Below are 15,646 nucleotides of genomic sequence, written 5' to 3'. Positions count from 1 at the left end.
GGGGGGCTCGGCTTCAAGGACTTCGAGCTTTTTAACTTGCCCTTGCAAACCATGCAAGCACGGTGTATCCTACACTCAAGGTCGGTCTTGGTATATCGACAGGCCGAGGAAGAAACTAAAATCTTGGCCCCCATTGTATAAACATGGAAATGATAATCAATATCTGTTATCAACAACCACTTAAAGTCGAGAGGCTCTGGCGCTAGCGAAAGATTTGTCTCTCCAAAAGATGATCATCGAATCATAATCTAACCAAATTGTTGAAAATATTTCTCAGGAAACCGTAAGAACATATTATTCAATCGTAAAGGTGATAGTAGCTCGAAAGTCAGGGTTCATTGATTGCAGCTATCCTAGACTTTTGAAGGATAGCTTCTGCCTTTGAAACTCACGCTCTGGCCAAGTTTTCTCATTCTTTGGATCAAGGACACCATGTTTGGCTATGCCAACCTCATGATCACATGCATATACCCCTTATTGTTTCTTATGATCAATAAAGCTTGGTAGATTGTTCTAAGAAAAACTAATACCATTAACGGGGGCCAACTTGGCAAGGAGGAAAAGAAACTTCACTAGCAAAGCAGCAAACCAGTGCAGGGTGGCAACCTGACCCGGCACTGCTGCATCCAGCATTTGCTGGAATCAAAAAGGCCTCTCCGTCCATTGGCAACGTTATGAATCAAGCTAATTAACGAAGGCAGTCAAAAGAAGCCACTAATTAAAATGCGGTGCGCATTCTTAATCGGCGAGGCCCACATGGTCACAAAGATACTAGAAGTACTATTACTGCTGTACTGTACCACCATTTGTTGATGATAGAGCTGGCTTGTCGGTACGCAAAGTATCGTGCATGTGTGGAATATTTTCTTTACCTTGCGCGGCGGGCGTACCAACCTACCAAGACCCGTATTTTATAACCCACTAAAACCTCCTAAACGCAGCACGAAATCTCCATTCCGATCAAAGTTTTTGTACATTAGCACCTGCACACTAAACTTTGGGCAGGAAAAAGAGGTTAGATCGACACACTAATCTTCATAGTGGGATGCCAAAGCGGAGCGCCGAAGAAAAGAGAAGAAAAGAAAAGCGGCGAGGAAAAGAAGCAAAAGAGAAGCCAACGCAAAGCAGATTCGGGCCGTCGGAGGCGCCACGTATGGAGATTACTACCAGACCGTTGTTGATCTCCGCCCATGGTGGCGATCGCATATGGTAGCACATCTCCGAAGCCGAAGCCGCCCGCCCGCCCGAAAATGGCGGCGTCTTCTCTCTCCTCTCAGCTTAATTCACACTCTCTCCCCTCCCGGTCTGTCTTTCTCTCACTCTAGAAAGCAGGACCGAAGCTGCGCTCTGGCTTTGGCTTTTATCTTCTTCTTCTGCGTGCGAGCTCTCCGCTCGCACCGCCCGCCAAATGCCGCCCGCCATCGCGCTGCTACTCGCGCAGCTGGTGCTGTGCGGCTGCGTCTCGCCGGCGGTGTCTGCCGATGCCGTCGTCCCCAGGCGGGTGCTGCACCAGCCGCTCTTCCCCATTGAGTGGACTCCGCCCCCTTCGCCGCCGCCTCCACCGGCGCCGGACTTCACCTCCGACCCCAGCCCTCCCGTGGCCACGCCCGATGCCCCTCCCGTGGCCACGCCCGATGCCCCTCCCGGCGACTTCTTCCCTCCGGCACCGCCGGTGTCCAGTGATGGTGGTGGCGGTGGCGGTGGCGGCACGGTTTCGTCCCCTCCAAACACCGTCACCGCCGATGTCTCCACCCCGCCCTCTCCCACTGCTGCTGGCCACGGCCCCAAGAAGGCGACCATAGTGGCGGCCGGGGCAGCCGCCGCCGCAGGGGTCGCTCTGCTCGGCTTCGCCTGCGCTTTCCTCATCACCGGCCGCGCCCGCCGCCGCTGCGACTCGCAGAAGCTGCTCGGCCCCGACGGCGGGCCGGCGCTCCGCCGCACGGCCCCCTCCGCCACTGACTTCCTCTACGTCGGCACGGTGGAGCCCACCACGCCCGCGCACCAGCGCGGGCCCACCAGTGCCGATCTCGCCGGGTCCCCGTACCGCAAGCTGCGGAACGAGCGCGCGCGGCGCGCGGTGTGCCGCGACGAGGCCACCGACCACCCGAGCCCGGAGCTCCGGCCGCTCCCGCCGCTGCGGCGCGCCACCACGATGGGCTCCTCCGACGAGGACGCGTACTACACGCCGCGGCAGCGCTCTGGGGGCTCCGGCGCAGGCGGCGGGGCCGGCAGTGGCGTGTACGGCGAGACGTGGAGCGAGGCGAGCGCGTCCAGCCCGCCCACCACCACAACGGCTTCCCGCCGCAGCCTCCCCAGCATGACCAGCGACTTCTTTCCCCCGGTCGCCGCCATCGCCGCGCTCCCGCCGCCCCCACGGTCCCGCCGCACGCGCACGCCCCCGCGCACGCGCTTCTCCACTGGCTCCACCCCCGACGCCAAACAGGCAATCTCGCCATCCCCGCGGCCGGTGCAACCCTCCAACCCACCTTCACGGCCACCGCCACCACCTCCTCCTCCTCCTCCTCCACCACCACCGACAGCGCCGCCCAAGTCCAACACAGCTCCAAGACCACCACCTCCTCCACCACCGCCACCGATGGCGTCAACCAATAGCCTCCCTCCAAAGACGGGGGAGCCGACATCCAGGCGCCGGTTGCTGAAGCCGCTGCCGCCGGAAGGGCCCCGCATTGCCATGCCGATGCCGATCACGGCGGCGGCAGCGGCGGAGAACAACGGGAGCACGTCGATGCGGGCAGAGGACGACGCGGCCGGCGGCCTGCCGAAGCTGAAGCCGCTGCACTGGGACAAGGTGCGGGCGACCTCCGACCGCGCCATGGTCTGGGACCAGCTCAAGTCAAGCTCATTCCAGTTGAGACCCTGTTTTCACACTAAACGCTCTCTATCCGTATATGCCGGTGGCCTCCGAACTGTGCGTGATGTCGAGGCGTCTCTTTCAGGTTGGACGAGGACATGATCGAGGCGCTCTTCATGAACAACTCCATGCCCGCCGCGCCGCCGAGGGACACCGGGAGGAAGCCCGCCGTGCCGCCGTTCAGGCAGGAGGAGAGGGTGCTCGACCCCAAGAAAGCGCAGAACATCGCCATCTTGTTGCGCGCCTTGAATGTCACGCGTGAGGAGGTCTCGGACGCGCTCCTGGATGGTGAGTGTTTGTGCTGCAAGCCTGCAACTACTGTCATAATTTTGCGCCGAGTCTTTTGCGCCCTTTGATGAAATTTCAGCTCATTTTTCACCTGATTAGCATTCGCAAAATTGAACCAACTTTCCACTGTTCTTTAGCTAAGAAATATGATACTCCCCAATTCTGTTTGCAAACCTCAAATTGAGGAGTTATGTTTGATTGTGATTAGGTATCTAGCATAAGGATGCTTTCGGTGGTAGGTAGGGCACTCTTTTCATCTGATTTTGTGATTCGTGTTTTGCTTTCAATGAGATTCACATTTGGAGCTTGCACTTCGATAGTGATAGGTACTAAGAATTAACAGAAACTTCCGGTTCTTGACAATAAGACCTCAACAGAATTTACAAGGACTTGGAATCAATAGGGGAAGAAAATGGCTCGACCAATCCTTTTCTAGTAGGAAGGTTGTGAACATCCAGCAATTGATGAACTGATTGTTTTTTCCTTTCTTCCATTATAACCGGTGGCGTCGTCTCACTCGACTTCCAAAGTCCAAAACCTAAAATTTGCCCTCCGAATCAAACGTTCACCCTGATTTCTATACATATTCTTTTTCATACTTCTCAATGGAGCGTTGTGCTGTTTACATCATTTTTCTGTACAGCAGTGTCCACTGACTACATTATTTGTTCTCCCCATTTGAACAGGCAATGCTGAATGCTTAGGCAGTGAGCTTTTGGAAACATTAGTCAAGATGTCACCTACTAAAGAGGAGGAGGTCAAACTACGAGATTATAGCGGCGACTTAGCGAAGCTGGGTACCGCAGAACGCTTTCTCAAGACTGTGCTGGATATACCTTTCGCCTTCAAAAGAGTCGACGCCATGCTGTACCGAGCCAATTTCGAGACTGAGATAAATTACCTAAGGAAGTCTTTTGAAACGCTAGAGGTATGCACTATTTTTAAAATCCTATTGTCATTTTGGTACCGCACTCCTTGACTTACGTATCAAATATCAATATCCATACTCAGCTACTCCCACTGCTCGATAATTCATTTTTGGAACGGAGGGAGTATTAGACATGTGGTTTGCTCACATTTCATCACTTGTTTTCAGGCAGCTTGTGAAGATCTTAGGGGCAGTAGGTTGTTCCTAAAACTCCTTGAAGCAGTGCTGAGGACCGGGAATCGGATGAATGTCGGCACGAACCGGGGTGAGGCTAAAGCCTTTAAGCTTGACACCCTCCTCAAGCTCGCAGACGTCAAGGGAGCTGATGGCAAAACCACGCTGCTGCACTTTGTTGTCCAAGAAATGATCCGATCAGAAGACGCGAAACCTGAAAAGGAAAATACCACAGCCACCAGCTCTAAAGATAAAGGCCTGAAGGTTGTGTGCGGGCTGAGCAGCGAGCTCGGAAACGTCAAGAAGGCGGCTTCCATGGACTTCGATGTTCTGCACGGGTACGTCAGCAAGCTCGAAACAGGCCTCGAGAAGATCAAGTCGGTGTTGCAGCTCGAGAGGCAATGCACGCAGGGCCAGAGGTTCTTCACCGCGATGCAGGGCTTTCTGAAGGAAGCCGACAAGGAGATCGAGATAGTGAGAGGCGAGGAGAAGCGGGCTCTGGGGAGAGTGAAAGACATCACCGATTACTTCCACGGGGACGCCGCGAAGGAGGAGGCGCACCCTCTGAGGATTTTCATGGTGGTGAGGGACTTCCTCTCGATGTTGGATCACGTCTGCAGGGAGGTTGGCCGGATGCAGCAGGACAGAACCGTCGTCGGGTCGGCGAGGTCGTTCCGTGTTTCGACGACAGCCCCGTTGCCGGTCCTAAGCTTGTATGGCCAACGGCGGCAGAACAACTCCGACGACGATGATGATAGTATGTCGTCGTAGGAGAGGGTGAGGGTGGTGGTGGTGGTGGTGAAGGAGCAGAATGAATTTTGCAATGGACATAGCACATATGGACTGTGATAGCTTTAGCAGCCGCGGCAAATGTATGATAGTGATAAGTAAGCACATATTTAACCTTGGGACGACCAAGGTTAGGAGAGATCGGGGTGTATACGTTTGGAACATGTGGAATTTTTTGTACAAATGAAGAATAATGACAAGAAGATCTTCCTCTTTTCGTTGGGTAGTTTGCAATGCTGAGGCTTAGAAGTAGGCTGCTTCACTAGTTATCTACTCGCAGCAGCTACACATGGTCACAGGAACCTTTTCTTATGTATAATTATGTTGATTCATGTAGTGGGGGACTAGTGGTGTAACCTGGAAATAATTTTTCAGATGACCACCAAATTTCTGTCTGCGCAAATAATCAGGAACCAGCCCAAAATTAAACTTTTTTTTATCAGAACAACTGTAAACAACTTACATTCACCCACTGTACAATCTCCTCTTTCAAATTTCTCCTGCGCTTGGAAAAACAGGCAAATCTATCAGCCATACCTTGGATGGATATGCTTTATATATCACTTGAAAAGCACTAGTACTAGGCCATCCTTCCTTCCAGATATCTCTGCAAGTAACAGAATGGTGAAAAGGGGAACCATCACTATGTGTTAGTACGATTTAACTGTAAAAAAGCATGGTCAAGGTAAAGGATGAGAGCACGGCTGCCATGGCATGCCAGCGACGCCACCGCCACCATCATCTCCTCCATTGCCGGCAGCAGGCCTTTTCCTCTGTACTGTACAGGTGAGGCGATCGATGGAGATCACTTGAGCATGTCCTCTTTGCGTAGAGATAAAGAAAGCACCGAGGGAATAACTAGGGCGAAAGTATGTCGCTAACCTTTTTCTCCCAGGCGAATGATGATTCCAAGCTTCACGAGCCTGCCTTCATTCCTTCCTGTAGTCTGTAGAGTAGAATGGAGACGTGATGGGAGTGAATGAGCCGCTATCGTGTGTGAGTAAAGGTAAAACGGAGTGAAGCAAAGGGTAGGCATCATCAAGGATGGATGGTTCCTTGGTGACGCCATGATTGTTACACTTGAATTCATAATTCTCCTCTGGAGACGCCATGGCCTCGGCCACTCTCAAACATACCAGATTTTGGACAGAAAGTGTACCCATTTCTGTGCCGTAAAAACTAAGGGATGAGGTTCCCAACAACAACGATTTCCAGTCTACACATAAAAAAGAGAAAGTATTTCCCGTTTCTATGAACCATTGCGGCCACACATTCACACACTATCCAATACAAAACATGACATGTTCCAAAGGTGCACATCAATAGGCCACGCGGATTTGTTGGATCAACATAAAACCTTTCAAGTACCAAAAAGGAAGCAGTTCCTGGCGTGACCAGGCTACTTCACGGTAATTCACCTTTAAGAATTCTCACATTTCATACATCGTCTTTTTCAAAACAAAAAAGTATCTATGGGGGCTGCAGCTGCATGTTGTGTATCATGTAATTGGAACAACCAAAATACAAGCTTGGCTTGTGTGAACATCATCTGTCCCTCAAAACCACTTGGACAAATTTACACTTCCTGTTGCACTTCAAACGGTGGTGCGAGGCTAAAGCCCTGTCATTCCTTGCATATGCTTCCTCAGCGCCTGATCCCTCCGGTTATGATTCCGGCCGCCTCTCCTTCCGCCCCCTCCACGGGGGCCTGGCCCTCCTCGAGCGAAACCTTGTGCTGCATTACGGTCTTCATTGTCCTCCACTGGATCGTCATGGTTCCTGTCCCCTCTTCTTGCACCACGGCCAAAACCTTGCTGGCCATGGTTATTCACTTCTGGCCTGTTGTCCTCTTCCCTGTCCCCTCTTCTTCCACCACGACCAAAACCTTGCTGGCCATGGTTATTCCCTTCTGGCCTGTTGTCTTCGTCCCTGTCCCCTCTTCTTCCACCACGACCAAAACCTTGCTGGCCATGGTTATTCCCTTCTGGCCTGTTGTCCTCGGCCCTGTCCCCTCTTCTTGCGCCACGACCAAAACCTTGCTGGGCATTAGGATGGTTGTTCACCTCTGGCCGGTTGTCCTCGTCCCTGGCCCCTCTTCTTGCGCCACGACCAAAACCTTGCTGGACATTAGAGTGGTTGTTCATTTCTGGTCGATTGTCATCATCCTTGGTCCCTCTTCTTGCACCACGGCCAAAACCTTGTTGGCCATCGTTTACCTCTGGCAGGTTGCCATGGTTCCTGCCGCCTCTTCTTCCATCACGGCCAAAACTTTGTGGCCCACTAGAATTCTCGTTCTCCTCTGCTGGGTTACCCTGATCCCAGCCACCTCTTCTGCCCCTGCCCCGACCACGGGGATTCGAGCCTCCTCTGCTGAAGCTGTTTGCATGACCACCCTCCTCTTCCTCCACAACTCTATGCTGCCTGTTGGGAACTCCCATAGGTAAATTTCCACCAATAGGTAAATTTCCACCACGACCAAGACCATGAATTGTATCTTTCTGAGTATTGTTTAAGACTGCTGCCTCTCGAGCATTTGATACAGCAACTGAACCAGCAACCTTGTAGCTGTAGTTCTTCCCGTCCTTGACATAAAACTGTGGCTTCTTCTGTGAAGACCAACGTGGGCCACTGGAGGAACCCTCAGCATCATTGGCGCCCTCTGCTTCCTCGTAACTTGACTCCGCCACGCTGAAGCCAAGATCATCAAACGAGTCATCATACTCATCCTCGTACTCATACTGGGAATCAAGGACAGCTGACTTAACAGCGTCTTTGGCTTTTTGCGAGTCTAGAACTGCAAAGTTGGGCAGATCATCATTGGTCTTCCTTGTAAATCTACCTTGTGGAACTGATGATACAGATGAGGCAGGAGCCTTGGATGCTGATGAAACTGAAGATAAATATGAGATAGGAGCCTTGGATGCTGATGAGACTGAAGAAGATTGGGCTTCAACTTTATGGGGTTTATTTGCAATATTAGGAATAGTTTCCACTAGTACGCCTTTGCCTTTATCTTTCGCAACACTAGGTGCAGATTTTTGTTGTGGCATCTCTTGTAACGAAGTATCTAAAGCTAGAAGATCCTGATGAAGTGTTCCATCTAGTATCCTTTGGATAACTTCCTCAGGGTTCTGGTTGTAGGCTTCCAAGCAAGCAGCAAGGAAACCTTTCCCATAATGAGGAAGAAGGTCCCTTATCTGACTAATCTTGGACTCAATGACAGCAGCTTCCTCATTCTTCTGTTGAAGTTCACCACCATGGGAAGATATTGGCAAATCAGGGACACTATTCCAAGAAGTGACAGTGGATCCGCACAGCCGTGATATGAACTGGAACTGCTCATCCTCCATGTATATCCATCCTGTTAAGGATTAGCAGGAACACATGGAATAAATCAATAGAGTGTTTGGCATCAAAAGGAATATGATAAATAAAACTTTGAATCATACAAATGTGGCATGTACATCAATCGAACAATTCTGCCAGGCTTGTAACATTTTCACATGACAAAATATATAGGAAACCAAAACAAGTGCTTTCTTATGAAGTCAATAACTCAAAAGTACCAAATGATAGGAACACAGATAGAAGTGCTGCACTTGATTAGTACTTCCTCCGTCCAGGTTTATTGGGCCAGTCTTATTTCGTGCCAAACGTTGACCGTCCATATGACCCACAAAATGAGGTATATAGTACAAAAGGTAAACTATTGGATTTGTATTTGAAAGAGGTTTTCCACGGTATAATTTTTGTGACATATGGTTCATATTTCATAAGTTAAATTTTATGGTCAAAGTTGACCCAAAATACGAGGGAGCCTAATAAATCTGGATGGAGAAAGTAGGTACAAGTAACGCTGTTGGTGCCTTAACTGGGGCAAAAACAGTGGAAGCCATCAAAAACTGGTAAGTATGACAAACTCGTACAGGATGAAGCTATTTCAGCAAGCTTGAAAAACATTTCCTTTTGACACTGAATTTCATTCTTCCTATTCTGAGATTGACTGAGAGCATTCTACTATCTCAAACTAGAACAGCACCAAACAATATAAGCCTATCAACTGTGTTAACTCACACACAGACATGCGATAAGTACTGTGACAGCACACCAACAAGATAAACGAATTCAGTACACATATGCAAGAGATCAGTTTATGGGGCAATGAAACCTTATATTACTTCTCCAAATAAATCTACAAAATCTCATGCTATTTCTGAAAGAAACAAAACTAATGATGTCGAGATAATTCTGACTGAAATTTTGACACAATAAGTACAGGGGGGCCAAAAGGTTGTGCGGAACTTTACAAACATAAGACGCTAAGCAAGCATTCCATTGAGAAATTTGATCAATTACCTTTGTTCCGAATATCGCCAATCCGGCTCATCAACTGAAATTCCTTTTGAAGAGCTTGCAGAAACGTCTTTCCAGGATTCCCTTTAGAAGAGTAAGTAGCTTCTCTATTGATATCCTTGAGTATTTGAACTATTATTTCTCCCCTGATCATAGGATCTTCGACTTTAGCTGGAAACATCTTAGTAGATGCTTGGACATCCTCCTCCTTAAGTTGATAATTTAAATAGCAGAACTCTAATAATCTCCAACCAAATCCAACAGCTCTCTTTGATAGCATTCTTATGCCAAGAACTATGTCATTAAGTATACTTTCAGACGAAGTCTCTCCATTGCTTTGGGAACTGGACATAACTTGAAACCCCTGAAGCAAAGATGGTAACAACAAATCATACAAACTTGCAAGGGTGTTCAGCAATTCCTCAACTCGATCCCTGCAAATCAAGTAGTACAAAACCATCAATGCCTAGTTAAGAACACATGCACCAACCATTGGGATGAATGAATAGAAGCTTACCCTCTTTCAAAAGAAGCACATAATAATAATGCAACAGGCTGGTAAGCATCAGCAAAGGCATCCAGAGTAATAATTGCATCATTAACAAAATCCAGCACCTGAGGGAAATTAAACTCGCAATTAAGCATCAAAGTTAAGCAAAAGAACAACAAATATATCAGAACAAATCTAGAATCCTCTATTCCTAACTAGCTACAACCCACTGCCTGTTTTTCCAAGCCATGCAACCATGCCACATCGGCAAGCCATGCATGTAAGTATAAGTTACATTATTTGCATTAGCATATCAATGCAGCGCTACCACATCATGTGTGTAAGTCATAAGTTAATTTTTCTAATAAGTATTTTGTTAGCTTGGACACGGTATATGGGTTGGGCGCTTGGAGCATACCTATGGAGTTTATCCTTCACATTTTTTTCAGGAATGCACTCTTTTAACTGCAATCTAAAGGTTCTTTCTCTTTTATATATCATTTTGTTATATGCTTCATATTTTTATTGTTTTGAAAGTGTAAATAGAGACCACTCTTATATTTTGTTTTCGTTACTTTTAGTTGTTTCTATAGCACCTAATTAGGCATTTCTTTTAACAAGATAACCACAGAAACGCGCAGGGTATCATCTAGTAGATAAAACTGACCTCCGAGAAATCTTTCTGAAGCTGGGTATGTCCACTGACATTTGGTCCAGGTGAACTGAGCACCTGCAAATCAAATTACAATTAAGTTGTGTTTATGCAAGTTCTGTAAGATCTATCTAGGTTGGCATCATTTCGCTGTAAATGCACGATCTATTCTTTAATTCAATTGTGTTGTTAACATTTTAACCATTTTAAGCAAATGTATCCTCACTCTGAATATAATATATTTTTCCTAAAGAAATAAAAGAAAATGTACCATCAAATGTCAATCAACCTCTACCCTGACCTAATGCACGTTCAGAACAGCTAAAGAACAATGCAATTTGTCAATTAACGTAATTTCAGATAAAGCAAGTGACATAACAGGAATGCTAAAAGTATATATACATCATATTTAGCTGCAAACATATGGCACTAGTGCAACAAAAGGATCTAAGATCAATACAACTACTATAAGTTGCACCAAAAGGTTGACTGAGCAGTCCCAGGAAACATGATACACTTCTCAGCTAAAGGAGTCTATCCAATATCACAGTTTTTTTTCCTTAAGAAAATAGGACAGCTCCAGGCAACCACTGCACAAGTGAATTATATAAAATTCAGGAATAATTTTCCGCGTAAGGCGAATGAACAAACTGAAATCCTTTTACAAGCAATGTAAATGCACGTCTCAAAAAACATGAACATTAAGTTTCATTGTCATCAACTTCAACCCTGCCCTAATGCGCGTTTAGAACAGCTAAAGAACATGCAAATTGTCAATAACATAATTTGATTAATTTCAGACAATGCAAGTGACATAACAGTAATGCTAAAAGGATATACAACTCATATTTTGCTGCAAAATATGGCACTAGCACAACAAAGGGATCTAAGACCAATACAACTATAAGTTGCACCAAAAGGTAGAATGAGCAGTCCCAGGAAACATGACACTTTGCAGCTAAAGGAGTCGATGCAGCTTCACAGTCGTGTTTTTTTTTTAACTAAAGAAAATAGGACACTCCAGGCAACCATTGCACCAGTGAATTATATACTAAATTATTGATCAGAAATTCAGAACTGATTTTCCTCATTAGGCGAATGAACAAACTGAAAAACCTTTTACTAACAGCGCAAATGCACTTCTAAAAAAACTTGATTGAAAACGGAAACAAAAACACTAGCTAAAGGAAATGCTGGTAGTTCTACCATAGGCACAAAGAATTTCTCCCATCAAACTATTGTCTAGATGTTGCTACCTGATAAATGAAGAAAGAAGCTTATATATGGCATTCATCATTAAAAAGTGACCAAAATTCAAGTAAGAAAAAAAACCTGTAGTGAGTCCATGCATCTGTCCTGCATTGTGTGGAAAATGTCCAGGAATTGGGGAAGGACAGTATTGATGCCATCGAGTAAATTGGGCTGCACAATGATTGCATTTGTAACCTGGAGATATAAAATCATTATTAACTGTAAGCATTCATAGCCCATAATAATAATAATAAATAGCTTGAGGATATAGGAACGACATAAAAATGTAAAACAATAATAGTACCAACAACAAATGAAATGCCTCAGGAACCAACCAGTGAACTTGTCAACTCCCCATTGTCATGCCCATATATAGCACATATATCCAACAACTTTGGTAGATCAAGCAGTTTTTTCTCCTGTAGAAGGGCTACAGGGGTACAAATGATTCCACTCAATTCTGCACTAAAATCAATGAACGCACACAATGATCAAAGAAGTAGTCCCAATCTCACCTGTATGCTCCTTCGTACTAAGGGACTCACCCGGGCCTGATCCAGGATCCTTGTTTGATGATCTAACACACAAACAAGAGACACACCACAACAATTATATGCAACTCTTGATGCCATACACCATCTATGAAAAAGGTTTTACAGATATAAAATCGAAACTTGCGAAATGATAGAAATCTCACATGCGGTAGAGGACCATAAAGACACGGCGGCAAAGCTCAAGCTCCCCAACAACCAAACCAGCAACTGTCCCTTTGGGGCCCCTGTGTGGCAAATCATACCACCGGTGTCTGAATTGTAGGTAACTATCTAGGAATGCATGCAGAGAGGCATTCTGTGCCACTGCGGAAAAAACAACTATAAGTATTAGATGTCACTAACAAAGTTAAGCTGCTTGTAGGCTGTAGCTCTGAGATCTCTTCATAAGTTCTAACTCTAGGAGTGAAAACATTAGACAAATCACAAACAAAAACATGATCATCTCGCAATTTCTCCTGTTGAGCTATCTAGTCGTTAAACTATTGTTTACTGGGACCTGTTCCGGTTAACAATTCTAGAACACAACAGAGAGCCTGGCGCGGTGGTTAAAGTACCAATGATCAATACAATACATGTATTCATCAGCTTTACTTTGTTACTGTAGATACCCATTCAGAGAAGATGCAAGGAACCACATGCACATAGCTTGATAGCTATCTAGTGTTTGATAGTGAAAAATAAAATTTGGAATTGTTGAACATCTGACTAGTAAACTTACTACTTGAGCCAGTGCAATTCATCAGTGCCAAAGTTATATATGCACCACAGACAGCAGTTTTGCTGATATATGGAAGAAATCAATCAAACATTTAAGATTGCAAACATAGTTCAAAAAGGCGCTCGCCTAGGCGCGCTTAAGCTCTGGGCATTGGCCCTAGGCGCTCAAAAAAGCGGCCGGCCAGGTCCTCTGGCAAAAAATCAGCGTTTCCGGCGAGGAATCACGTTTCTCAGGCAAGAAATCAATCTCCCCTTCGAGGATTTGACCTCCCCTGCAAGGATTCATCCTCGCCGACGAGGATTCAACCACTCCGATGACAAATTGACTGATTCCGGCGGGGGAACGAGATTCTCCGGCGAGATATTGAGCTTTACTCGCTGGTTCCCACTGGTGTAAGCAAGGGACAGAGGAAGAGGGAGAGAGGCGGCATCATGCAGCAGGGGAGAGAGGACAAGGGGGAGAGGCGGCGTGAGGAGGAAACCTAAATTTTCTGTCGACTGTGCACCATATTAAAGCTTTAGTAGGAGAATAGGAAGATGGGCCTGTGATTTAATGGGCCTAATTGCGCCTAATCACACCTAAGCTAGAAAAGCGCAAGTAGGTGGCCAAACGCATAATTAACACCTAGCGCTTTTCCGAACTTTGATTGCAAATAAACTTCCAAATCAAGTAGCCAGTACAGATAAGATTTTCAACAACTTAGCTGGGATATTAACTAGATTCCAGACATAATCAGAAATACAACTGAATGCCAACTAACCACTCAATATATCTATATGTGTAAGCCATGAACCAGTTAGTTGAATTGACCACAACACTTCTCCAGATCACAACCCGTTGAGAAGTTTAATATGCATGTTTACAATAGGCAGGAAAATACAATATATCATAAGTTAATAAAAATGCAGGCGGTATTTAAAAAATGTCAATCAATTTGTTAAGCAAGGCAGCAAGCTATCAAGCTATACTCAGCAAAGTGTGTAAATAAGATATGTACGAGTTCAAGCATGAATGAATCCTCAATTTAAGCCACCATATGTACTATACATTCATAAGTCAGTGACGGTATACTAAACTACTAGATCAAAAGTTCGTGATAAGAACCACTACAAATCTTTACTATCAAAGCACTCGACCATTTATAGTGAATTGTAACCATCTGTAAATAGATATTCGCTGTAGTTTCATGATATATCCATGGCTTAGCAAATTACACAGACAACAAAATGTATGCATAAGAATTCGCACTAAATTGCATTCGAGAAACTGTTCTAAACCAGACAAGCAAATCGAATGTTGAAAGGCCAAGCTCCCAAGCTTCCGGCTCAGGTTCCCAATCCAAAAACTAAGGTTTATGATTTGCATCCAATGCACATAGGAGCTGTATTGTATGGTTACCCTGGCGCCAGAACTCGCGAGGCTTGGCACGGAGGAGCGACGCGAGCGCGTCGTTGAGGAGGTCGACGACGGCCTGCGACTCCTGGGCGTCGAGGCCGCCGAGCCCGGCCGCGAGCGCCTCGTCGTGCGGCAGGTAGAACACGAACCCATCGGCCGCACCGCCGCCGCCGCTGCTGCCGGCGCCAGATGCAGGCGGGGTGGCCGATGATCGGAGGGCGGTGGTGAGCGGTGGTGGGGGCGAGGGTTTAGGAGCGGAAGGGGCGGCGGATTTGGGGACGTAGCGCTGCTGCTGGTGCTGCGGCGGCGGCGGCTGCTGTCTCGGCCCGGAGTTGGGAGGGCGGCGCTGGTAGGAGGGTTTGGGTTGGTGGGCGGGCGGCGCGGACGACATGGCTGGATCGGGGGAGGAGGAGATGCCTCCGGTAACGGCGTTCGACTGGGGGAGGCTTGAGAGGGGAAAAGTCAGTAGCCTTCTCGATTTCAGGGGGCACTCCCGGAATTTGGAACCAGGAAGCTCTCTCGCGAGTTGCGAAGATATCTGCCTACCTGTTTAATTTATAGAATTCCCCTAGTCTAAATAATGAGTGTATCTTAGAAATCTGAGTGTGGTATTGTTTGATCTTTGTCGATTTTACTTTTGTAATACGGTACAATCACAGTAGATGCTTACAAACATATGTCATTGGGTTTATCTTCCCTCGATTACCATGACATACATGTTGTTTGGACCAACTCGTCACCCACCCACATCGCCATCCTCTCCCCCCCCCTTCTTCCTGCTCTTATCTCCTCCAACCAAAACCCAACCTTTTTGTGGCGGCAGCGATGGTCGTGACGACCTACAGAGACGCTGACCACCGAGGCGGGTGGGAGTGCTCGGTTCAAGCGGCAAGAGGCGCTGCAGCACAGCTGCCAACGTTCTGAGCGCATAGAGGCAACTGCAACGAGCTAATGGGGCACAACGGGGACACATGCACGACGTGAAGGTAGCTGCTCATGGCACGTCCAGTGCCGGCACCGCCTTCATCCAAGATGGGACTAGCCCGAGGAAACGAGGTGGCAATTAACAACGAGGCAAGCTTCGTCGGCAATGTGATCACTCCAACCCGGGGAGGCCACGACACATGCGAAGAACATTTGGGCTTGGAGTGCGGTGGATATGACCATGATCTGGATCTCCTC

At 47.1% G+C, this 15,646-nt stretch overlaps 2 protein-coding genes across 2 annotated transcripts; one reads left to right on the top strand and one right to left on the bottom strand.

Annotated features, from left to right (window-relative positions):
• The first annotated feature begins 971 nt into the window (after positions 1-971).
• On the top strand, positions 972-5,268 carry LOC119291310 (formin-like protein 8). Its single transcript, XM_037570047.1, has 4 exons — positions 972-2,868; positions 2,958-3,160; positions 3,847-4,088; positions 4,257-5,268. The coding sequence occupies exons 1-4, from the start codon at positions 1,409-1,411 to the stop codon at positions 5,031-5,033; spliced, it is 2,682 nt and encodes an 893-aa protein (XP_037425944.1). The 5' UTR covers positions 972-1,408; the 3' UTR covers positions 5,034-5,268.
• Positions 5,269-6,353: 1,085 nt separating this feature from the next.
• Positions 6,354-14,970, bottom strand: LOC119291309 (activating signal cointegrator 1 complex subunit 2-like). Its single transcript, XM_037570046.1, has 9 exons — positions 14,468-14,970; positions 12,495-12,654; positions 12,313-12,374; positions 12,133-12,227; positions 11,879-11,992; positions 10,562-10,624; positions 9,922-10,019; positions 9,408-9,838; positions 6,354-8,412 (listed from the first exon to the last, which is right to left on the bottom strand). The coding sequence occupies exons 1-9, from the start codon at positions 14,853-14,855 to the stop codon at positions 6,665-6,667; spliced, it is 3,159 nt and encodes a 1,052-aa protein (XP_037425943.1). The 5' UTR covers positions 14,856-14,970; the 3' UTR covers positions 6,354-6,664.
• Positions 14,971-15,646: the final 676 nt, after the last annotated feature.

This window comes from Triticum dicoccoides, chromosome 4B (genome assembly GCF_002162155.2).
Source record: "Triticum dicoccoides isolate Atlit2015 ecotype Zavitan chromosome 4B, WEW_v2.0, whole genome shotgun sequence".
NCBI lineage: Eukaryota > Viridiplantae > Streptophyta > Magnoliopsida > Poales > Poaceae > Triticum > Triticum dicoccoides.
The sequence above is the reverse complement of the archived record's forward strand: the minus strand, read 5'-3'. Positions and strand labels throughout refer to the sequence as shown.